The sequence below is a fragment of the Phalacrocorax carbo genome, chromosome Z, assembly GCF_963921805.1.
Source record: "Phalacrocorax carbo chromosome Z, bPhaCar2.1, whole genome shotgun sequence".
In the NCBI taxonomy this organism is placed as follows: domain Eukaryota; kingdom Metazoa; phylum Chordata; class Aves; order Suliformes; family Phalacrocoracidae; genus Phalacrocorax; species Phalacrocorax carbo.
In genome coordinates this window covers 66,803,323-66,828,657 of record NC_087548.1, presented here as the reverse complement: position 1 = coordinate 66,828,657, position 25,335 = coordinate 66,803,323, and the positions used below count along the sequence as shown (strand labels likewise).

General features: G+C 38.8%; 1 protein-coding gene across 4 annotated transcripts in view; it reads left to right on the top strand.

The window, feature by feature from the left end:
- Nucleotides 1-22,476, top strand: part of TNFAIP8 (TNF alpha induced protein 8) — a 66,116-nt gene extending 43,640 nt beyond the window's left edge. For 2 of the 4 annotated variants that reach the window (XM_064438334.1, XM_064438336.1), the window contains exon 2: nt 20,656-22,476. In XM_064438334.1, the coding sequence (XP_064294404.1) occupies nt 20,656-21,221 (566 nt within the window). In that variant the 3' untranslated portion in view covers nt 21,222-22,476. Of the gene's footprint in view, nt 1-2,048; nt 2,159-17,708; nt 17,986-20,655 lie in introns of those variants that run through there. The other 2 variants (XM_064438333.1, XM_064438335.1) reach the window with 2 other exon arrangements.
- The last annotated feature ends 2,859 nt before the right edge of the window (nt 22,477-25,335 follow it).

Below are 25,335 nucleotides of genomic sequence, written 5' to 3'. Positions count from 1 at the left end.
CAGAGAGGTCTAATGTTTCTGAGAGATTTGAGAAATCTTAATTTGCAGAACTTGCTGATGTTTAACCACAAGGTTCATTATCTCTCTGTGTTGATCTGTCATCTAAAATAACAAAAGGCATCCATCTTTTGTGTAAATCTGTTCATGCAGGGCTCTTGATACTGGCTTGTATTCTGGCTATTTTATCTCTACCAACACTCCCTTTGATTAAAAGTCCCCAAAGGCTATTACAGTTCATCTTGACTAACGCTATGCTTCTTCCTGTTCCTCTATTTTCTGTAGGGTTTTTTTGAGTGGGAAATTACCCCAAACAAGTAATTACAAAAAAAAAAAACCAACTCAACTTGAAAATGTGGCTTCTTTAGCTAGTCCACTGTTGTAATTACTTTTTCTTTGTGATACCACTTAGGGTAATATTTGCTTTCATTCTCTGTGCTTTGAAGGAGGCAGCTGCTGTGCTTTGCCACGCTGCAGGAGACGATGAGGCCTGTAGAAGGTAGCTAGCTTCTTGAGGAATGTCCTTAAGGGACCTAAGGAGTTGTGCGTATTGCAAAATAAAAAATTGCCAGTGTCACCAAGAGCCTTTAACTAAAATGTGATCTGTCTGTCTTAGGCATGGAGAAGTACATGGCAAAGGACAGTACTTATCTGAATAAAATCACTCAAAATAGGATGAAAGTTGTTCACATACTGAAGTATTATTTACCTTGGTCCTCAAAGCAACTTTGCCATAGCTGAAGAACCCACAATGCCCTTCCTGACTCTGTAACATTCAGCTGTATTCATTAAAGTTTATGGGAAGACTGTAAGTAGGCAGGATGGGCTTGTATGTGAAAGGTACAATCTGAAATGCTTTATTCGTTCTTTTTTCCTATGCACTCCAATTTTGTGCAGCTGACAGTTGGGTGCTTTCTGACTTCATCTTGAATTACACTTATTTCTACTTGACTCCAGTAACATGCTTGCTAACCATTAATAGCACTAATTCCATGAAGACCCTGACAACCCTTCCGGCCTACGCATTTAACCCTGTGAGGGGAAGGTAGGTGGGAATTTGGTTGCATGTCATAGCTACCAGCACCATCAGGACTTCTGAGAGATCATGACTCTCCTTTTGTCTGAGCAGTCACATTTCCACTGGTGTTTTGTCCTGTTTGCTGTGCTAAAAATATATTAAATGAATAAGTAGGAAAAGATGTTTCCTTTTGATGGTGATTTTGGTGGAGACTGTGCCAATCGGAAAATAGGCTTCAAAGTAATTCCCCGATTTTGCTCTGAAGGGATGTATGGTGCATGGTGAGTTGGGGGGTGGCTGCAAAGGACCCAACTCTCTTGCTGTGCTGTAAAACAATGTTGTGTAATAGTTAAAATAATAATCTTTTCCAGGAGGCAGGGGAGTATGTAGCACAAAGAAATCAGATAGTTTTTTCAAGAAGGAAAGGTGAATTGCTCTTCTCAGGGTAGACTGCACCAGGCACTGAGCACGAGTGAAAGAAAAATAATGATTTAGCTTAAACCACCTAAAAGAAAGCTGCTGCTTCTCATCCTTCAAACATGTATTTAGTCATCCTGTATTAATCAGTGTAATTACAGAGGCTACAGAATTAATTCCAAGTAGTAACCAGTGTTGAAATGTACAATTTAGGCTTAAAAAATAATTGATTTAAATTAGATTTTCCTGCAAGTTTAAAGAGCCCCAACGTGATTGTAAGTTACAGCAGTCAGACACTGCTCTGCACTCAGGGCTTTTTTGGTCTCCCCTGTTTGCTTTCTCATACCACGTTGGCAAGCTGCAACAAGTGAAACTCCACCCTTCCTACAGACTGGGGAGAATAAAATGCATAAACGGTGACTACTGGAGAGTAAAATGAGGGTTTCTGTGAAGGTGCTGATTTTCCAGACAGTTGCTGGTGTGCAGCTGAGAAAGGGGCGGGATTCTTTTCAAGTAGCTTAGCTGTGATTTGTTGAATTCACAGACTTTTCCCCTTAAAATCCCAGCCCTTTCTCTCTTTTTTTTTTTTTTTTCCCCCCTCTTTTTTTTTTTTTTTTTTTGAGAAGTTGACTTGCGGCTGCTTCTCAGTGCGCACGTCAGCTGTTATCAGGTCCCCAGTGCCTTGCGCTGACACCATGAGTTCGGAGGCTGATGAACCCAAGGAAGGTATGGTTTTTAATTGCTTTCACAGGAGAGGAAATGTGCGTGCTTGTTTCGCCAGTGTCACTTTTGTGAGCACGGAGGAGGGTTTCTGCTTGCTTTAGCTTTCGGGTATTCAAAGGGGAGGGGAAAAAGCCTTGGCAAAATCATCCAGAGTCCTGCCGATTTTGCTGGATATGAAATGACCGAAGTGTTGGCACTGAGGGATGTCTGTCTGTCTGTCTCAGCTGTGGTAATTTACTCACACATGAAATACAGATAAGTGGAAGAAACGGTGTTTCAAAAGACTGGTAGTAGAATATCGAAAGAGGAAGATTTTTTGGTTTGGAAGCACTGTATTTTTCAGCAAAAGAGGAAGTTGCATGGGGGAGAAGTGAAAGGTCATTATTTTGGGAATAAGCTTGATGCCTTTTACTTCCCTGTCGGAATAAGTGTGCGTGCATGCGTGTGCATGCACGCGTGTGCATGTGTTAAAGCTCAGGGGAGTGTGCCAAAGCTACAGGGTTTCATTTACTGCTTCTAGAGTGGAACGTGTGGAGGAGCTGGAAGCAATCCAACAAAAATACAGTTATTCACTAGTGTTGATTGGGAGGGGGTGCAAGCCAGAGTAGGACAGTAGGGAGCAAGCGAAGGAGGAGGAGGGCAATTTCCTGAAAGTGCCTATATACAAAAGAGCATTTATACAGAAGAGGGAACAGGGCGGTAGTGGGGTTATACACTGGATTTCTTAGAACAGAAATGACACAAATAGTCCTTAAGGAGACTCAAACTTACAGAGATCCAGTATGGCTCAGAAAAATATTAGAAAAACACAACCGATAAGCAAGCAGTAAGGCAACCAAAGCATTTTGTGTTTTGTGAAAACAAGAAATTTTTGGAATATTTCAGATGGTTTTCTCCTCATACTCTACAACTTCCCCCACTTGAAGAAACATTACCAAGGACCTCCATTTGCTCACTTGAATAAAAAACTATTTTGTTGATTTGCAGAGAAGTCAACTTGGACTGAATCAAACTTAATGCTAATAATGCTGATAGAACCTCATTAGTTATGAAGCATGATAGCCTATGTTTTGATAAGAATTACAATGATGGTCTCTGTTTTCTTTTTCTTCTTTCTTCTCATTGAATGAACAGATGAACTAAAAGGCAGCTTGTCTTTTTTTTCCAAGAAGATTCTGTAGGACAGATTTATTGAAAAGCAGAACTGAAAAAAAAATATTTCTCTATAGAAACTGTTTGAAAAAGAGAATATGTGAACAAGAATATGGCAATGTGGGCATTATCCCTCAGATTTATAGTAGGAGAGATCAGCATTCATGCCATAGCATGAAAGATCCTCTGGTTTACATACAGGAAGCTCCAGACAATTTTACCAAGCTGGCGATACTTGAAATGTAAATTTTCTTGTTTAAAGACACCTTTTACCTTCTTAAGATGATTCAGATTCTTAACGTTCTCTGAAATTATTTTTTGCCTTTCTCTCCATTTCTTTTGAAACTATTTGAAATGCCAGGATCTTCATGCTGAAAAAAAGCATTTGGAGCAGGTGGCTGAGACAGGAAAGAGAGAGTAGCTTTTTGGTTAGTTATTTTAAGCTGGGAAAATATTTGGGTTTTGCTGCCCTGTGATTTAATAGATTAGAATGGAAAATAAAACCAGTAGCCATTGTGGGAAGATGAGGCACAGATATCACTGAGAAGGTTTTTCAGTTGGTCTGTAAATGTATTCCTGGCAATATACTCCCATTTGTAAAGGAATAATTTCAAAGATGCATGAGAAAAGGGGGTTTAGTGTGTATGTGAATAAAGACTGGGATTAACAGGTGAATATGTAGAACTGCAGATTTTACACTACTTTGCTTAATCTGATTGAATAGGGTATGAAAGATCACTGATCAAAATACTGCAAAAATATAATCAAATACGTGTGGATTTATAGTGGTCCAGTGTATGTGGCATAAAATAGATAATCAGTCTCTCACCTAACTAGTTCTGTTTCATCAAGAAGCTGCTTTTGCATAAAATAAATTGATGCTTCACAAATTCAGAATGAATTTGGGGCTCGTGCTTTTGACACTGAGGATACATAATCTTTTAAGTGGTTTACCAAAGGAGGGGTGGTGAGTGGTTTTTCCTTTAGGTGAAAGACTGAATGTCACTCTCTGACTTACCTACAAATTATGAGGCCCAGCCAGGAAATTAGTAGGTAAAAGTCTGTGACCAATTATGGAAGGGGTAGAGGGTACATTTGGATGATTATAAAACAGTTATTTTACCAGATTCTGCACATTTCAAGGACAAAGCTAGCGATGAAAGCATAGTGGTTAATCTGCTACATGCTAAAAAATGAAAGAAGGAGAAAGCTACAGAAAAAAAGTTATTTTAATGTTATTTGTAAACAAAGGCAAAACTTTTCTATATCCTTAAAGCTGAGATGCTCAGGTGGCTAGGGAAGCATCACTGGCCAGGAACGAGTGAAGGGGTATACAAGGAGCTCTGAAATTCAGTTGCAGCTTCCAGACGTGACTCTCGGACCATGTATTGGCAGATCAGCCTGAATGAAATGGAGGGTTGAGGGCACAACATTGAACATCATGTATGTTCTGCAATGATCTGACGCTGAAGTGAGCAATGCTTCACTTCCAGCTACTTTATACAAGCGAATCGCAGTATTTGAAGAACAGTGGTACGTCTATAAAAGTGGATTTAATGGGTTAGTATGGAGTAGTTTTTAAAATCTGCGTAACAAGATCAAAGACCATAGGTTTTACTACTGTAAAAATGAACTATACCCATTGTTACAGTGAAACCCAAAACCAAGGTCAATTTTGAATGGCTAACTCCTGAATAATTCCTTTTTTACAATTAATTGAATAAAGGCGGAGCCTTTGACCTCAAGTCAAATCTTATTTTTTTAGCAGGAACTGGGAGTAAAAAGGCATTGCTAGAACACAATCATTACTTCACTGTATTTTGTAATAATTGCTGGCGTATGCAGCAGTGTATCTGGGCTTTTCAGCTTCTGCCTTTGATCTCTGCATGGTCCATATTACAATGGTAACATGAAACAGTTTAGTTTTTGGTTTTTTTCTCCCATCATGCTGCTTAGTAACATTAGAACAATCTTTGTATTCATCTGTATACCACAATGCTGTGGTAAATATGTGTGTGTGTGTGTGCATGGCATCGATCTGTACTACATTTACATTTTGCAACAACTGTCATGATATAAATAACCCCAGCACGTTTTCTTGTAGTTACTTTTGCCCTGGATGAAACAAAGAGCATGTTAAAGTCAGGAAAAACACTATAGCATTTAATGGCATGCCGTAATTTCAATCTGGTGCTGCATGGTGTCATGTCATGTACCAAGGAAGGTAACAAATGGCTTCAGGCTGTTATTTGACTTAATTCCTTTCTGCGATCTGAAGGAAATGTTCTTAATGCTGTCATATTAAAAATATGAATATACCTTTTTAAATACATGCCAGTACTCGTTAAAATTACTGTGTTGTTAATGGATTCCTTACATAGTATTTCTTCAATAGAAGGAAACAGTAATTTATGTAACGCTTCAGAAAACTTAAGCTTCGTTCTACAGGTTTTATATTGTATATTTAGAAAACAACAGGAGATAAACCTAATGTCTCAAAGGAGAAGTAAAATAATAACAGATATCAGGGTGAATGTAATACATAGACTATGAAATGATGGATATTGTGTTACAAACTCTGAAGCAGTGAAAGCCTGTATTGCACCTTTATCACACTTAGTTTTAAGTACCACATTTCATGGGAGAGAGATCTTTCTGCATTCCTACAAATGCTCAGAGCTTTTTTAGACACAATTAGCATTTTTTAATCCAAATGAGATTACTGAGGAATGAGCTCACCTGTCTTGCTCCTTTTAGAGCTCAGAACAGAGACACGAGGGTTATAAAATGACAGAGCACTCGCTGTTTTGAGAAGTCAGTACTCCCTCCTGTAAGTAGTCATGGATTTGCTTTGACATTTTGCAGTCACCTCTCATTGTGTGAAAGTGTTCCAGGGTATAATAATGTTCATTTAGATAACAAATTACCTGCTCTTGTGCTCCTACAGGCCACTTACTCCATCCAAAACATCGATGTGAATCTGTAATGTATGATTCTTCATCCCACTGTCTCCAAAACAAGCATTTGTTTAGAACCTTTTATGCTTTTATGACAGTGAATGCGAAGATCCAAACTGTGCAAGCAAAGCGTTATCCATACATAAATGCAACACGTACCAGGTGGTGACAGTGCCATTTCATGTTAACTTTTAAGTTACAGACTGAAGTGGGTCTCTTCTCACAAGTAGCAAGTGATAGGATGAGAGGAAACAGCCTCAAGTTGCACCAGGGGTGATGAGAATGGATATAAGGAAAAATTTCTTCACTGAAGGGGTTGTCAAGCACTGGAACAGGCTGCCCATCTGGTTGAGTGATGAGATGTGTAGATGTGGCACTTAGGGACATGGTTTAGGGACCTGGCAGTGTTAGGTTTACGGTTGGACTTGATATGATCTTGAAGGTCTTTTCCAACCTCTGCATCTCACTCCTCAAAAACTGAAAGAGTGGTTGATTTTATTTTTCTGGCCAAATCCGGGTAATCTTTGAGATAGCTTATCTGTGAATGGATTAGGTGGCCACTATTGTTTCTTCTACAGGCTTGGAATTGAATAGGTTGAACTGGTGTTTTTTTGTTGTATACTGCATTTGGAAGTTCATATGGAGTAGTTGTCTTCTGCAGAACACTTTGTACCCCACGTATTTAGGAATCTCTCCCTTGTGCACTTGGAGCGGATGAGGAAGCTAGGTAGTAATTTGAGCAGAGGCCAAGGGACAAGCACTAGGTGTAGCCTGGTAGGCTACTTCAGAGAATCACTGAAACTTTTAGCAGGTTAATCATTTAGCTGCGATCGTTGGGTTGAATGCTGGGTTGTTTTGAGAAAATTCCGTTAATGTAATTATACTTATGTAATCCAATCTTTTAATCCATAGCAAACTGCAAGACTCATGTATTTAATTTCAAGCAATATACAGTCCCATGGCTATCTGGTCAATAGAGAAAGTCATAGATTAACTGAGGCTGCAGGGAACTTCTGGAGGTCATCGGGCACAACCTTCTTCTGGAAGCAGAGCTGGCTTTGAAGTTGGATCCAAATTCAAAGTTAGATGCTATGAAGGTGGTCATTCCTAATGAGAATTCCCCTTGCTGCAGCTGTTGTGTGTTGTGTGCTCTTCTGCTGTGTATCCTGAAAAAGAGCCTGGCTCTGTCTTCTCTGTAACTATTCAATAACAAGTTTGATATATTGGTTAGGTCCACTATTAGTCTTCAGGGTGAACAAAACCAGCGCTCTCAGCCTGTCCTCTGTGTCGTGTGCTCCAGCTCCCTAATCATCCTGGTGGCTGTCTGCTGGACTTCAGTTTGTCAGCTTCTTTTTTGGAGAGATACTGGGGAGCCCAAAACTGCACACAGTACTCCACATATGGAAAGATAGTGCTTTGTTTTCAAATTCTACCAGTCTTTTCCATCTTACAGAACCGATTGTTGAACTGGAGGTTTAGTTTCCCTTTCTTCCTTCCATTTATCTATTGATGACAGCATTTGCTATATTATAGCACTTCTTAGACCCTGAGGTTATTTTCTTTGAGGAATTTGGAAACCATGTGCTGTCATAAATGAGGTGGGTTGGAGATTGGGGAGCAAAAGTCAGTGAATCTCTGGGGAACCAAAAGAAGTATCTGGGTAAGGGAAGGGCCTTGTACCTACATTCGGAAAGGCTGTATTTTTTACCAGTATTATTTCCAAGTAAAGCAAAAGGCTCAATGAATGGCTTCTAAGAATGAGTATTTCGTAGTACATGTCCCAGGGATAACAAGGAATATGTAGGACTCAAATATTAATTGCAATTTGTAACTTTTATTCAAAAGCACATATCATTCATTTCATCAGTAAGGATTTATAATTTGGTCAAGCCTTCTGTTAAATGTGACAGTTTCATAAGGGTTCTTAAATACTGCTTTCTGAGAAGCCAGTTGCTTCCCCTCCCCACTCTTTCCTCAGACATTTAGCGTCTCTGTAAACATATTTGGGTAATAAGCAAATTAAAACTATATTGCAGGTATTATTTCAGCCTTCTGGACTGATTTTTTTTGTTAAAATCAGATTACAAAAAGTGGTAAGAGGAGAGCATTTCAAAAAGAGGTGTGAAAGAGCTACTGATTTTTATGCTACTTTACAAAACAACTTCTGTTTTTCTTTTTCCATACATCATACTCAATAAAAGAAGTAGAAGGCTAAAAATAGTTTCATCTATTTCACGATGGCTTTAAAGCCAAAATTACTTTTTTTTTCATGTTTAAGGATTAATTTTTCATGTTTGCTTATTAGGTACACTTCATGGATCCAGTGGTATCCAGTAGAATTACTGTTAGTAGTAACAGTTGCTGCATATGACTTTGTAAGAAATCTGAGTGCTTACACTGACTGTTTCTGCATTAATAGCACCAATGTGAACATTAGTCTTATACATATTGACATTAACTTTTTATTTTGTACTATGGGAAATCTGGAAATTAGAGATTTTCGTATTTTCTCTGTCTGCATCAGTAGATTTGCTGAGTTACTTCTGTTCTTTAATGGTAGGTGTACTCTTTTTTCTTCTGTGGATGCATCTTCATTGTGGCTGCTGAACAGGGTATGCTGTGGCATTAGCAATGCAAATGCAACTGCCAGCAACTTGTTTTTTTTACCATAAGATCAGCAAAAGCACAAGCCTTAAATCTGCTGTCATCTGGGCACAGTCTTGCTTTGAGTGAGGAGGAGAGAAACTGGGAAACGTGCCTTTGAGAGTTTCATTCTACATTCATCCTTTAGGGAGGTTTTCTCATAAATTTTGTTTTCTTCATAGGATTCCCTGCCTGGGTTGGGGTGTGGTTTGATTCAGTTTCATCAGATGATTCCCTGTCACAACTCTGTTTTGTGGTTCATTTCTAGTGCTTGACTGGCTAGCAATGAGAAGCAGAGAGCCCACACCTCTGCATGGGGTGGTGAATTCAGTCTGGGGAACCTGGGATCCAAAAGTCTTTACTGTAGATCTGTTTCAGCAGAAGCAATGTCGTTTATACTATAAACCAGTATAAACTTATTTATTTTTCCCTACCTTTCGCTGAATTCAGTATTGGTATTTGTAGCTATTTGTAACTATGCAGATTAGTAATGAAAGATCAAAGACCTTTTTTTGCATAGCAGTAGGGGAAACCTACATTTCAGTTTAACATACAATATACAAATGTTGGGGTGTCTGCAGAGAGTCTTGTTCCTGCTGCAATTTACAGTAATGAGAATAAATTGCAGTAAAGAGGGAGTTGGCTTTCGTTTATTTGAGAGTGTTTATCCTTGAAAGGTTTGTAATTTGAAATCCAGGGACATATTCTGAGGTGTATTTTATGTACCCTTGAAGGTCAGTACTTGCAGGTTTCTCTAAGGCTTTGGTAGCTAACCTGTGATTTCAGTGGACCTCTAAGAATGTGATACCCTCAAGCCTTGATCCCAGAATGTTTCTATTTCACTTTATACAGAAATTAATAAAGCACTGAATCAGTGCATGTACAAGCTTCCACTTAATTAACTTCATCAAGGAAAGTCTGACTTTGAAAAATGGAGAAATTACGATGTTTTAAAGCTTTCATGACATCTGTTTTTTGCTTTTACTAAGTCCACTTTACCAAACTAGTCTACAAAGATAGTTTTATTTATAGAAAGAAGAAAATTTTGGTTTAATATTAGAAAAAGCAAGTAAATGACACTGGTGAGTATTTCAGCTACTGATTCCAAGGACTGTTTTTTTCCTACTTGGAAAAGAGAAAATTAATGAATGTTTCTGTTCACTTGAAAACATTTATATTAAAAATATTCACTGAGAAATAGTGACTTTAGACTTTACTTCAGAAACTAATGAAGAACTTGAATCAATGAATCATGAATTTGTGCAGCTGTGAACAGAAATAGTGGATACTTCAGGAAGAGCTAAGAATAAAATTTGACTCTGGTGTCTACATCTCTGATAAGATGTCATCACCAAGCTCACAGTCTTGTCCTTGCTTCCAGCTGAAAGGGACCTCTGGAAACTGTCTAGTTTTAGTCAGTGAATACAGTCGCAACATGTACAAATAGGATTGTTAGTGCTTTACTAGGTATCAAAGTTCTGTATCCAAATAATACTGCTTCCTGACATAAAAGAAATGACAATGTCACACACGTGATGTTTAACCAGAAGATTTAATTTTACAGAAGAACAAGTGGCTAACAGTTTTACAGACAGAATTTTTCTCTTATGCTTTATATTTTACTATAATTAAAGACATTGATGAAAGCAAAAACAAACTCTTAAGATGAATGGGGAGGTGGACCTGTGTTTTGACAGTCTTAGTTTATGCTTGAGAGTTCAGGTGCTGATAAGTCAAATATTTTTCAAGGACGGGGGTTTTTCCCCAGTAAGTGTTATGTGTAGAAATACTTTGCACACTTTTTCATATGTTTTGAGCATTGGTTTTGAATTGGAGATGCCAGGAATAAAGCAAACCAAGTGGAAACAAACAGGGGTCAAATCAAAGCCTCCAAAAGATAGACTGTGCATTTGGGTCTTGGAGAGCCTGTTCTGAACTGACAGCAAGGGAGTGAGGGAATGAAGGAGACAAAATACTCTCAACCATTGATTTCATGGCTGGAAGTTTGGACAGAAGTCCTGGTAGTGGTATCATAGAATCATTAAGGTTGGAAGAGACCTCTGGGATCACCAAGTCCAACCGTCAACCCAACACTACCATGTCTCCTAAACCATGTCCCGAAGTACCACATCTACATGTTTTCAGAATACCTCCAGGGATGGTGACTGCACCACCTCTTGAGGCAGCCTGTTCCAATGCCTGACCACTCTTTCGGTGAAGATATTTTTCCTAATAACCTATCTAAATCACCTCTGGTGCAACTTGAAGCCATTTCCTCTCATTCTATCGCTAGTGACCTGGGAGAAGAGACCAACACCCACCTTGCTACAACCTCCTTTCAGGCAGCTGTAGAGAGTGATAAGGTCTCCCCTCAGCCTCCTCTTCTCCAGACTAAACAACTGCAGTTCCCTCAACCTCTCCTCATAAGACTTGCTCTCCAGACCCTTCGCCAGCTTCATTGCCCTTCTCTGGACACGCTCCAGCAACTCAGTGTCCTTGTCCTGAGGGGCCCAAAACTGAACACAGTACTTGAGGTGCGGCCTCACCAGTGCTGAGTACAGGGGCACGATCACCTCCCTGCTCCTGCTGGCCGCACTGTTGCTGATGCAAGCCAGGATGCCGTTGGCCCTTCTTGGCCACCTGGGTGCTGCTGGCTCATGTTCAGTTGGCTGTCAGCCAGCACCTCCAGGGCCTTCTCTGCTGGGCAGCTCTCTAGCCACTCTTCCCCAAGCCTGTAGCATTGCATGGGGTTGTGACCAAAGTGCAGGAACCTCTTACACCTGATCTCAGCCCATCAATCCAACCTGTCCAGGTCCCTCTGCAGAGCCTTCCTAGTATGGATAAAGAGGGAGCGGGATATGGCTACTAAATATTGATAGGAAAAGTTAAAACTGAGGGGTTGGTTTATTTTGCTCCTTGTAGAAGACGAAAGTAAGGGAAATGCATGTTAGCAGCGGCAGTGGAAACGACCACTGTGGCTACTAGGTGTGGTCTTCCATAATTACAGGAAGAGTAGGCAAAGCATGTATTGTATGTACAGCCATGCATTTAATGCCAGAAAACTCAACCTTTGTGCTATAAAACAGGAAAACAGGTAGGAAAAAATAAAAACTCCAGAGAGACGAAGGGTATCAGTAGTGTTCCAGGCCTAAAGAACAGACAGTATTTGATAAGTAAAATTCTTAGGTGACTTATTTCCTTGTGGTTTATAATCTTCATTTCAATGTTGATATTGGAAAAAAGGATGAACTAACCAGACACTTGAGAACTGAGTGCCCTCACTACTGTTTTTTTCAGCATCTGGCCTGTAGCTATGTCAATCTTAAGTGCCTCAGAAATTTCTTTCAAAGGAAAGACAGAAATGAAATTTTGTGTTTGTGGGGCAGGTGTCATTTAGTTTCTGAGGGCAACCAGTGGAAGATACAAGAGTAATAAATATCAACAAAGTGCAAGCTAGCAATCCAGCCTTCTCAACATTACACTCAAAGAGAGATACCAAGGGACTCCAGTCCTGTCTGCAAGAAACAGGGTAGCGTATGGATCACTGTTGAGAAGAACAGAGAACCAGAACTAGAAATACAGGAAAAGCAGTATTAACTACTTTCAAAGCCGTTTTAACATCACTCACAAACCTTTCTATCATCTGAACTCTCTGAAGCCTCTCCTGTGGCTTTCTTTACATAGTACTCAAAAGATACGCCCTTTGCATTTTGACAGCCAGGTTGCTACTTTGTCCTTGAATTTGAGTTCCCTGTTCCTGTCATGCCAGATTGCCATCTTGTCTCGACCTTCCAGTTTTTTGTATTTTTGCCACGCGTTATCTTAAACTTCCTCTTACCTTCCCCCTCCACCCCGCCCCCATGTCAAATTTAAGTCTCCAATGCATTAAAAGTTCTGCAGGGGTGCTGGTCTCTGTGCTTTTCCTTCTGCATTCAAGCCAGAAGCTCTTCTGTTGATACTCTAGGTCCTGTGCTAAGTGTTTTTTGTGAGAAGACATTCCTTTTTCAGGGATGGTTGTAAGAGCAATTAGATACCTCTTTTTAAACTTTAACTTCTGGTAAAACATTCAGATGTAATGGCCGGATTACTTTATTGGAAGTGCCACTTGGGTTAGGGAGCTTGGCACTGTTGCCTTGCTGTGGTTCATTACGTGTTTCCAAGGCTGGCCAAAAAAACCACAGTATCTGCATTGCATTTGCTTGATCGGAAGGAATGACCTAAGATACACTTTATTTCCTAGGAAAAGATTTGGGTGGTATTACTGTTGAGCGTGCATGGGCACCTGGTAGTTATAGAGGAACTTGATGTAGCCCTGAAATGGCCAACAGCTGAAATACACAGGCTGCATATTTAATACCACAGCACCTGTTGTTACGTTCCAGCAAGGATAACAAATGGTGGAAAAGGAGTGAAATACCAAATGAAGTTCATGACCCTGCTCTCTGTGAGTGTCGTTTTCTCTGTTTAATGTCCAACATATTTTAAAATATGCTTCTTTAAGAGCAGTCATCAGAAATTAATCTGATTTTTTTTTCTGTATTAAAGCTGTGCTGTCAGTTAAAATACATACAGAAGCTGTAGGAAAAAGAGCTTTTAAGGCGGCTTTTTAAAATTTCTAAATCAGCTACAGTATGTGTATCGTGTGATGCACAGGGCGGCAGTGGGAAGCACAGGCATGTAAAACCAGAATAACTTGTTGGCACAGATTGCTCTCATGGGACTGCAATACTCTGCACATGCATTCCTGTTGGAAATAGCATCTTTCCTTGCCACACTACCCAGCCTTAACCTCCAGGTACTTTTTTTGGCAATTCTTCTCTCCTCTTGATCAAGAAAAGCACTTTGTTTTCTGTGTTTTCATGGTTTGGTTTTGTTCTTGCAGCTAAAAAGTGGGTTGTCTTTTGCTGCTGGTCAAATTTTGGACATTTTAGTACACTGAGGCTAGAATTAAATAGCAAAGTCAGGAAGCATATAACAATATCGCATGCATTTGGCAAACCTACTGACAATGTCTTCTTCAGCACTTTATTGAGTAAAAAAAAAGGTGTTCCCAATGGTGTTTGCTAGCTTTTCTATCTTTTCCATGTTCCTGCTGCTGAATGTATGCCCACTTTCAGTATGAGTATACAGATTAGACAGACTGAATATTTAAAAAAATGCTTGATTAGCCAGATTTCTTTCCAATTCCTTGATTAATTGTTGCTTCAGAGTGACTTGCAGCCTCAGAGCTGACTTCCAAATCCAGTAAGCCTGCTCATGCAATATTTGCTGTGCATTAGGCTTGGCTTCAGATTGGGTATTTTTATTTTTGAAGGTCTTCCAGTGTGAATGTTAAAATTAGTATGCATTGCTTGACTAATTAAAATTCTCACAGTATGCTCAGTTGGTGAAGATTATGGTGAACGAAAATTTAGTACAATTTACTGTACCTATTAAGAGAACGGTAGGCAAAAGTTATGTACCTTTATGAACTAATGCTTTGTATGTATTGAACATTTCAATTTAAACTGTTTTCTAGTTAAAAGTGATATTCATATATAAGTCTCCCTTTTGAGAAACAAGGTGCCAAATAAAATACTTGCTTCTCAAATAAGGACCTTCTGTACCTGAATCAAAACGGTAGAGAGGTACCTGGAAGAAATAAGAGCTGTGTAGGGCCCTTGTTTTTTGTTGGGTTGGTTTTTTTTTTTCCCCCGTCCCTCCTTCTGCACTTAGCCATTTGCGCTCTGGTTTTTCCATTGCCTGATGGTGCTTATCCAAGCAGTCTGCCCTGTTGCAGTCCTTTTCTCAATAAAATCTGTGGCTGCCCTGTTCGCTTCTCACCCCTGCCATCAGCCAGCTTAGAAGTTGCTGTCCCAGTGTCTGAGGTTGAAGAGTGAAAGCTGTCAGAGCGCTGTCTGGTCTTGCATGGCTGGTACAAGCTTCAGTTCTCAACAGCTTTTGAAAAGCCAACAAGTGAACAAATGCTTGTGAACGCACAGACTAGCCAATATGCTGAAGTGGCCATCTGGGAACTGCTGTATTTCTGGAATGATTTCTACATTGTAAGGACTCTACCTGTGCTTTTAAAAAGTTTAAATTTAACACACCTTTCACCCTGGAAACTTTGAAGCACTTAGATAAGAATCAAAACACTGACTCTTCTGTTTAAAAAAAAAAAAAAAAAACCCAAACCACAGCACCAAGAAACATTCTTTGAAACCATGACTCACTCCCTCAGACGGTTATTAAGAAGAAGCTATAAATCATGGTGGCAGCTAGAAAAATCAGTTTACCGTATTCATATCTGAAGAATTCATGGTCTGTGTCCTACCGCTCATTTTTTAATCTTATCATCATGTAATAAGTACATTGTGAAAATTGTTACAGCCCTGGTAACAGGTTTATGACTCTTTCTGCCTGTTCTGTACTTCAGGACTTGTTCGTTCACTGATGCTAGCTCTTGCAGTTTATCACCCTTGGAGCTTTACCTTACTGAAGTCATGTGTTTATACATGAAGTCATATATTTATATGCCCCAGAGTATTTATTTTTTTAATGTTTCTGGCCTTCATCATTCCTGAAAATAAGGGTAGCCCTGTAAAGACCCAGAAAGCAGAAGGCACAAGAAAAAGTAGAAATTCAGTAATTTCTTTATCTCTTGATATCTAGGTGATCTCATGATTTTGGAGGTGCAGGACTCATGGTCACGTACTCTTGGAGAGCTTAGCACTGTCACTCCCACCTGATTTCAGGTTGCCTCCCTCAAGGGAAACGATGCTGTCTCACAATGCTGTGGGAGTCTGACTGAACATGCAGTTCTTATGGCGTGCGCGGGCTTTTAGCTGTAGCTGTCACCCGCAGTCTGTACAGGGTCAAACGCAGTTGTCCACACAGGATGCCTGGCAGGAAATCAGTTGCCATATTTCTCAAAGCTATGTGATACAGTCTTTTAAATGCTGCCTGAAGTCCTCAGTCGGTGCTGTCTCTTTCCTCCTAATCCTGTGTAAGTGTTCTTTGTGTCATTTTTGCACCTCATGCTCACCGCGTACTAGTGCAGTACGAGTTATACCAATCACTAAAATGAGAACTGGGTCTCTCGCAGCAGCGTTGTTATTAATGGCTTCACAGTCATGTTTTCTGTTCTGCCGGCACTGTTGTACCAGCACACTGCGTACGTATGCTAGAAATGCAGCTCATGTCAGAAAGCTCAGCTCTTGATTTGCCCATGGAATTTAACATGGTTTACTGGAAGTTTTTACTGGTTGCTTTTTTCTGGTCCTTCTTTATTGCAGCAAGCTTAAAAATACTGATTGACTGAAGTATTCATTGCAACGTACATGAGCTTGAATACGCTCAACTGCAAGTGATGTTGAATCTACCATTGACGGTTATCTTGTGGAAAAAACATCCTGCCTTGATTTAAGAAGTTAAATAATCTGATTCAATTTTTTTTTCTACTTTTTTAAAATTTTTTTTTAATTTTACTTTTTGTTTTTTCTTAGTTTAAATGGAGTTGAGAAATAGGGTATCTGGTAATAGGCATTTGCCGCAGTACAGAGGGAGGTAAGCTAGCTTCCACGTCAGGGAAAAGTCAGCATCGCAGCCATAAGTAGTAGCCTTCTTGTACTTCTGTACCAGTCTCCTGAGAGCTTATTAACCCACAATTCTAAATTTTCACTGAAAGTTTATACTTTCACCACGGTTTTAAAGAAAACCTGTGTAAAGTAAAATATTTTGGGGGACATGTAGCATTCTCGCTCTGTCTTCAATATTTATTGACTTTAGCACACAGAATACTAATGTTAAACACACATATTGTTGGTTGCAAAGATTAAGAAGTTTTGTAATTAATGAGCTCCCAACTTTCACAGGAGGCAGCCTCTAGCAACTTGTTTGCTCCTCTAAGTCACATATATAAAAACTTTGCAGGTGTCCCCGTCATCCCTAAGACCCTGTGAATTTCAAAGTAACGCAGGCAGGAGTTCCTCTGAGAGCCTTTCCCCTTGGACTGCTGTCCTCTGTGGAGGGGCAGCCCTACTGAACGTAATGATGATTATTTGTATAGATTGTACAGAAAATTACATCCCACTGATTTCAATGGGGTATTTTTTGATGATACGTTTTTGAAAAGTGAAGTTATACTTTTGTATAACTTCAAAAAAGTTGCACTTTTTGCACAGGAAAGAAACAGGAGCTGTGAAGAGCAGTCATGAGGCAAAACGATCTGTAAGATTCTTAAAATTAGTGGGATTGCCTGCCCAAACTCTGAGTCTATTGCAGGCCACGAGAGAAATGGCACTGTTTCAGTTTGAAGTGCAAAGATGGGACCTGTCAATACAGTACATGTGGTGAGAGGTTTATACATCCTGGCCAGCTCTTAAAATCTGTAATCGCTCTTAAAATGTGACTACATACCATCAACTCTAAAAAAAAGTAATGAGGCTGCTTTAACTAGTTGTCAAAATGTGGATTTACAGGCATATTTTTAAGCATCTGAAATTTAGTCAGAGGTTTGATAGGGGATGCTCAGCTGTACTCACGTCGGGAATGGGGGGCTGGTGACGTGTGCAGCCGGTGGCACCCCGTGACCCGTGAATCAAGCATCTCCGATACATGATACACGTGAGTATCTGCATTTGCAGATACCAGGTTAATGTTTTAACCTCTTCTTGGCATGTCCCTTGCCCTTTTGAGTCACAGGACCTTTCTTCTCCCTCCCTTTCTGCTAATTGTTCCAGTTGTCAGTTAGCAGTAACGGCTATTGGTGTTGCGCTGCTTGCTCAGCAGTGCAATTTCCTTTCAGCTCTCTTTTCAAGGAAGTGAAACCACTGCGATGTATTTTTGCATTCTGAGGTGCCAAAGCAAAATGAAGCACTGCAGGCAGGAGAGAAAGGTAGCCGAGAAGAGCTGCTGTTATGGTGAGGGGGAAAAACCCACGTTCACTCTGTGGTAGCTTCTGACAGGCTTTCAAAGCACATGATAAACTCTGCGCTGGATTTAGTGGGGTAAATAAGCCTCAGGCCAGTCTTCACCTCGGGTGTTTTGTCCCTCCTTCTTCTGTCAGCATTAACAATTCCAATTCCATTGGATGAAAAAGTAAGTAATAATTTTACTGTTTTTTAAGGAAGTATGTGTGCTCAGTCTGAAGAAGCTCTATAATCTTACTGCTTAAACTCAGTTTATTTAAGCAACAGCCTGTAAAGTACATTTTAGGTCTTTCTGCCACCAGTGATGAAGAAAAATTCTGATTATAAAATACGAAGAGTTTGCAAGTTCCTTTTTGGATTGACTGAAATATTGAAGTATGGAAGTTATATACTTGGCAATTAAATTAGAACACAGGTAATAGCACAGGGAAATGGGGCTGATTTCTGGTGTATTGCGAAGTAGATAGAAAATAGGCTGTGCTGGGTAGTCCCAGAACTTAGTTTTTAGAGAAGTGTCATTAAGAGCTTAACACCTCTTGTAAGTAAGTGATTCCTGTTTTGTTTAACCATGGAAATTACACATTGAGCTCCACTTTGTTAAATGTTAAATTATGTAATGTAAGGGGTTTTTTTGTTGAAAAGCTGTAAAAATTTCAGAAAACTGCCATGTTCTCAGATTCTTGAAACTGATACGTTGCAGTTGTTATGTGTAAATTGTTAGAACCATACCCGAGTGTTTGTGTGACTTGCTGGAGGCAGGTTGTATGGATTTCTGTTCAGTTACAGTGGAGGATGCTGTGTGTGATATAGTGAGCATTTTCTAAGAATACCTCCAGCATCGTGGAATAGAACATTTTAAAATATGTATATATTGTACTGGGGGGGTGGGAAGTCTTGGGTTTCTCTGCAAATTTATGGAATATATTTTGAAACAGAGACTGCTATTAGTATGAACATCTATATATCTTTGTGGAGTTCAGAAAAACAACATCATGAGCAATTAGTAAACTGGAAATTTAAAGAAATAAAAGTTATGAAAGAACAACTGATATTCCTGTTTTGGAGGAAAAAAAGTTATCATTCGTCTGCAGATCTTTGTAAAGCATAGGGTGTTGAGTTCTAGTATTTGATACCCTTGTAAATACTTCGATTAGTTTTATTTTATCAGTAACAGTTGCAGTTTTTTATTTAAAAACACACCAAAAAAAAGAATCAAATATTTTCAGTTCAGGTTGACTGCTTAGCATCTTTAATGTCTTCCTGTATCTTTGTGGTTGAGAAACATCTCTGTCTTGTGATCTTGAGTGCTTTGCCCAAGACTGTTAACAGTGGATTCTTTGGTTTTTAAGCGTCCTCGTGTACTAAAGATTTTTAAAAATGTGCTCAAATACTTCATGCTTCAAAACAAAATACAGGTTTGCACTGAAAGTCTTAAACAAACCTGCTTGAAAGTTTCCGAGACGACAAAAAAGAAGCTTGTTACTAAGTTTCTCAAGAAGAAAAAATACAGATTTTTGTCTCACGTGTCCTGAAGGACAAGTTCCTTCTATTTGCTGGAACCCCAGAGGCACCCTGTGTCTGAACACACCCAGCTGCCCAAATACAAACAGTTAAGAGGAAACCTTTTCCAAATTCAGGGACTTACGGTTTGGCATCTGCAGAGTTTGTTTTCAGTTTAAAAAAAAAAAAAAAAAAAAAAAAAACCAAAACCAAACAAACCAGTATGCAGACCCTGTATTTGCAAAGCAAACCTTCCATATGTGAAGTAAATGTAAACAGATGAAGCTTTCCTTCAGAGTGACTGAGGAGCCAGGAAAGCTGCAGTATAAAGGCAGCCATCCCCCAGACTGTTCAACCTAGAAATATAAATTCACATGTGACTTATTGGAGAAGGTGCTGCAAGGGGAATGCGCTGTAAATACTTGTCACCGGCAACAGAACATGAGTAGTAACATTTCACAAAACAAGTCTCTGAAAGAAGGCTTGGGGCAGTTAAGTGTTTGAAGAAGTTACAAACCAGTCATTGGGTATACTGGTGCAAGAAAGCATAGTTTTGGAGGGGGAAATCTCTTCTAGGTACTACTTTGTTGATCACAGAAGGATATCTTTATAAGGTTTTGCTAGCAATTGTTATGGCAATCTCTAGACTGTTCATTTCCGGCTATTTCTGCATTAAGTATAGAACAGAGAAGTGTTAATTTATACTTGCTTTCCTTCTGAAAACTAGCACCTTCAGATTGCACGCAGACAATCTCAGTATTGTTTGCTGAGAAAGGATTTTTGTTTGTATTATGGTTTTAATATACATAAATATATATAAAAATATAGTACATGTGTGGGATCTGAATTCACTGACCATTTGAAATGCTAAGCTGGAAAAAGTTTTACAATAGTCAGTTCACCGAATTACTACCTCTAACTGAGAAGCAGTGGTAATTGTCATGATATTAGGATAGTCATGGTTTCAGATTTCATTATGAATATGAGAATCGAATCAGACACATGACTCATTTGGTCAAATAGGGCAGGTTTATTGCCTCAATTTGAAATCCCATCAACCCATACATGGAGAGATATTTTAAACCATTTTTGAGCAAGTTCTATCTTATTTTGTGTTTTCTGAAAAGTAAAACAGCCTAAAAGAATGTAAAACTAAAGACAACAGTTTTAGGGATTGAAAAGATGGGGTTTTTTGCAACTATATACATAAGTTTGCGTTATTTTTGTGGCAGTTAGCAGGACTAGTAGGAATGAATGGGCGTGGAAATGTTCCTCAGCTTGCTGCCGGTAGTATGTCTGTTACAAAGTATTGACTGCATACTTTTTTTCTCCCCTCTAGTGGCCACGGATGTCTTCAACTCCAAAAGTCTGGCCATTCAGGCCCAGAAAAAGATCCTTGGAAAAATGGTGTCCAAATCTATAGCAACTACTTTGATCGATGATACAAGCAGTGATGTTCTAGATGAGCTCTACAGAGTGACAAAAGAATATACACAAAACAAAAAGGAAGCAGAGAAAATCATCAAAAACCTCATTAAAATAGTCCTCAAATTGGCAATTCTCTACAGGAACAACCAGTTTAATCAGGATGAAATAGCGTTGATGGAGAAATTCAAGAAGAAAGTTCATCAGCTGGCTAAGACCGTGGTCAGTTTCCATCAGGTGGATTATACCTTCGACAGGAATTTTCTGTCCAAACTGTTAAACGATTGTAGAGAGCTACTTCATGAAATCATTCAGCGTCACCTAACTGCAAAGTCACATGGACGTGTCAACAATGTGTTTGATCATTTCTCTGATTGTGAATTTTTGGCTGCCTTGTACAATCCCTTTGGACCTTATAAACTCCATTTGCAGAAACTTTGTGATGGTGTCAACAAAATGCTAGATGAGGGGAACATATAAGTGCTTGTGTTAAGGTTGACTGCCAATGCATTATTTGTAGATGTAACACTGTTGATTTATGAAGGAATAAGGGAGCATGCAGAAAGGTTTTTTACATTATGACAAGATTTCCAAAATATTTTTATTAAATTGATTTGTTATTATGAGCAGTCCATCTGGAAGAAAGACTGCACATGACTTTTTACTGTGCTTTGCCTACAGAAACAGCTGGATAAAAACAGTAAAACAGAACTGTCCAAGCAAAGTAAGTCTTGCAAGATGGATAGACAAAAAAAAATATGCTGTCAGACAATCCAAATCTTTCTATGAAATTTACAGAATAAGTTTTAAACTATCAGAGTCCAGTAAAGTTAGTAACAGGCTATGAGGGTGATGGTACACTGTATAATTTCTTTGACTTGTCTTAAAATATATATTCAATTCATTTATAGTATTTTATGCTCTCCACACAGATCACAGCTTCCTAGTGTTGCCCTTATGAATCATTCAGTTTTAAATAATAACAGTGATACTGTCACATAGAGTCTTAACAGGCTTGTTCATCTCCAGCTCAATGGTGAAAACTTACTGTCTGCAAGGCTGCCAAGTATACATCCTTATAGACCTTCACAGATGCTTGCTTCCTTTGATTATATGGGGATTATTTGAGGAATAAGCTACAGTAAAATAGCCTAACTGGGGAAGAGTATTCCCCATGTACTTGCGGTACATGATTTTAGGTCTGCCTATGATAAGTTAAACACAGTGACTTACCTGTGCAATGCCCTAAGATATTTAGAACCCTGCTAACAGGTCATAATTCTCTTGAAATGGTATGAGTCGGTATATTTTATACACTAGCCTGCTGTGTATGATGATGTGAATTTAGAAAACTTAATCATCTGAAAATAAATTCCAAACCTATTTGCTTTGTGTACAGTGAAACTAGAAACATAAATTAGTTTTTGTCATTGCATTATATACTATTTAACAAATAGAAAAGCGAATCTTGAGTAAGGTTTTTTTTTTTCTTCCTTTCTTCCCTCCTACATTTCTTCCTTTTTCTCCTTCATCTTCCTGCCTTGCCTTTGGGGATAAAAAAATGTGACTTTGTAGACACTGTAATGTACTTAAAAGCATGAAGTTAATACATTTCAGACATCTGAAGACTTTTTGTTAGAAAGCATATAGAGAATTCGCTGTTTATTTAATTGCCAGTGTTGTTGCTGATCGCTATGTCCTTTTGTTGTAATAAGTAAACCAAAGAATATTTGCACTCTGAACTTTTCATGCCTTTTTTTTGCCTTGCTGTATTTTAAATTATAAAGAGCAAACTTGTCCTGTGCTGGCAACAAAAGCATCACAGCCTCTGACATATGGCTTCAGCATTACTTGTGATTTTTTAAGAAAGAAAATTCAATTTTATTCATGTTTGTTTGCTCACTAGGCTCTGAATATTGCCAGAAAGGTGCCAGAAATGTGACAGAAATGTGTGTTCAAAATGTAAACTCATTTTAGACAAGCCACTAGTGCCTAGCAGAGACAGAAGATTAATGTACTACTATGCAGGAACAACAAGGAACTGATGTAAGAACAGTGCACCAGCATTTGCCAAGAAATAGATTATTAGCCTGACACCTGAAGGAATATCATTTAAGATCCCATGTTTTATTTAAACAGTAAATACATTGTATTTTCGTCCATCACAAGTCATGTATAGGAACGAACGTCACGAGGAAAATCCCACAGACTGTAAAGATTATAGTTTCTGATATATTTGCTCCACCTGTTTCTTTTCTCGCATAGGAGAGAGCTGTTTGTTTTCCTTCCCAATTCTTCTCTCTCAGGTGAGAATAGAAAGGAACTTGACTTCTAGAAATTGAAACTGTTTTCTTTACAAATCCTATTTCAGAATTATGTTCTGATTCTCCAGAATAGCATAGTTTATAATGAATAGTAACAGCTACTGAAAGGAGGACAGGACAGTACCTCGTTTAGAACCGGGCACAATATACGCATGTGCTGTGTAAACCAGGGAAGATTTTCTTCATCCATGACCCAGAATATTTTGACTGCTCAAACCTGAATTTTCTCTGGGACAAAAGTTGGTCTTTGTACATTGGTAACAAACACGTACTTACACATATATGAGCTATATTGTAGTCAAACTATGGTTATTTTCAGTAACACAGTAACTTCTTACTCGGTTGCATTATCTGGCCACACACTTTTTAGAAAAAGTGAAAATTGCTCATGGAGTTTTGATTATAAGCATAAAAACTGGACAACCAGGAGAGTTATATTTAGCTCACAGTCTAGTTATGTTCTTCTGAGGTGCTGTAACAATAGTTCTTGTCTGGCATTAATTTTCGATTACAAATAAGTGACTTCTGTAATGATGAAAGAAAACAATTGTACTGGATTTCCAGACCTACCTTCATAAATAACACAATATAGCACTGAAGCTGTATAATTTTGCAGTTAAATTATTTTTCCTGCAGCATACATAAATAGTGGCTTTAATTATCAAAATTCAGAAATAAACAGCAGTTTTCCTTGTAATGCACTTCTTGTCATACTAAAGCATCAATCCTCTAGCAGAAACTTGACATACTTAAGAGTTTAAAAAAGGTTATGGTACTACTGTTTAATTATGGGTAGGATAATGCCATTATACTGTGCTGTGAAACTGATGCAACACTGTCTTTTAATTGGGTAAAAATTATTAATATATTAAAATCCAATCATCATTAATTCATTTTACAATAGGCTTTTAAATCTCAGTACCGTAGGTGTTTCATATTTTTATGTCCTTTTAATGTTCAGTTAATATGTAGTGCCTAATCCCATCCAAACATATGTTGGTGAAGTTGTGGAGGTTAAAACTAATGTTACAGCCTTCTAGAGGTGCTGAAAAAGTGGTAAGTCAGACCTTGGGTACCTTTTGCAAGACACGTCAAACAACTGTGATCTCAGCCATACAAAGAAAACAAGATACAGGGATGTTATCACAGCCGTTTTGTGTGTGCCCCCTTAAAAGAGATTCACTGGAGCTTTTGGCCACCCCTTAATTATGTTTGTATGCATTTGTCCGTACACATAGACAAACACAAAGCCACAATTGGGTAAGTTACAAGCCTTATTCTTGTACTTAAGCTCTCTTGAAATTTATCTTTATTTAGAAGGTACGGAGATTATCAGGAGTCTGGAAGCTTTCAGCAACTGGTGTGGGTTTTTTTTCCCTTTAGGAAAGTACCAAATCATGTGTCTTCTAAAAAAAGATTTAACCCCACCCATAAAGCAAATTCCTGTAAAATAAAGGAATGAGGAGCTGGCCAATTGCATTCTCGCATCTCTCCCTGAGAAGATTGCATTGTGCCAAGTAAGTAGCAAACTGGTTTTGATGCCAGTTAGCTTCAGTTGCTTTCCAGCCCTTTGTGGTATCTATAACAGCTATAATGTGGCTATTTAAAGGTAAACTGGAATTCTGCGTGTTACCCTTCAAAGGACCAGAGCATGCTTGTTCTCAGGGTTTAGCAGAGACGATTCCACACTACTCGTAAGTCTGTCATTGTCAAAGATAACAGTGTTAGGAGGAGGACGGGTAAGTTACACATTGTACTGGCTTAGATGATGTCGTGGTTTAGCCCCAGCCGGCAACTAAGCCCCACACAGCCGCTCCCTCCCTCCCCCTGGTGGGATGGGGGAAAGAATCGTGAGTGTTCACCGTCTGGTGACCTGCTACCATAGGTTTCCTTTGGCCTTACGTGCTTTCCCTGCCTTTCCCAACAGCAGAACTACTCTTCACACAGGTCTATTCCTTCCCTACCATTTTTGCCCCAAGATTATATTACATCGTGTGTGCATCTAAGGAGAACAGTAGAAAGAATACGTTACATATGTCACTTAATGAAAAAAACAGAGCTAAACACCCATTTCCTGGGGTTTTTTGCAATGTAATTTGAAATCTGAAAGAATAATCTACATCTTGATTTAGCTGTTAATACTGTTTTGGATATAATCTATACCCTCATCAGTATAATAAGCTTTTAGCTGTGATTTCCATACATGTATTTCTGAGCTTTAAGGAAAAAAAAAAAAAAAAGTTGCTTTTGAATGCATTACAGAGGGTGTA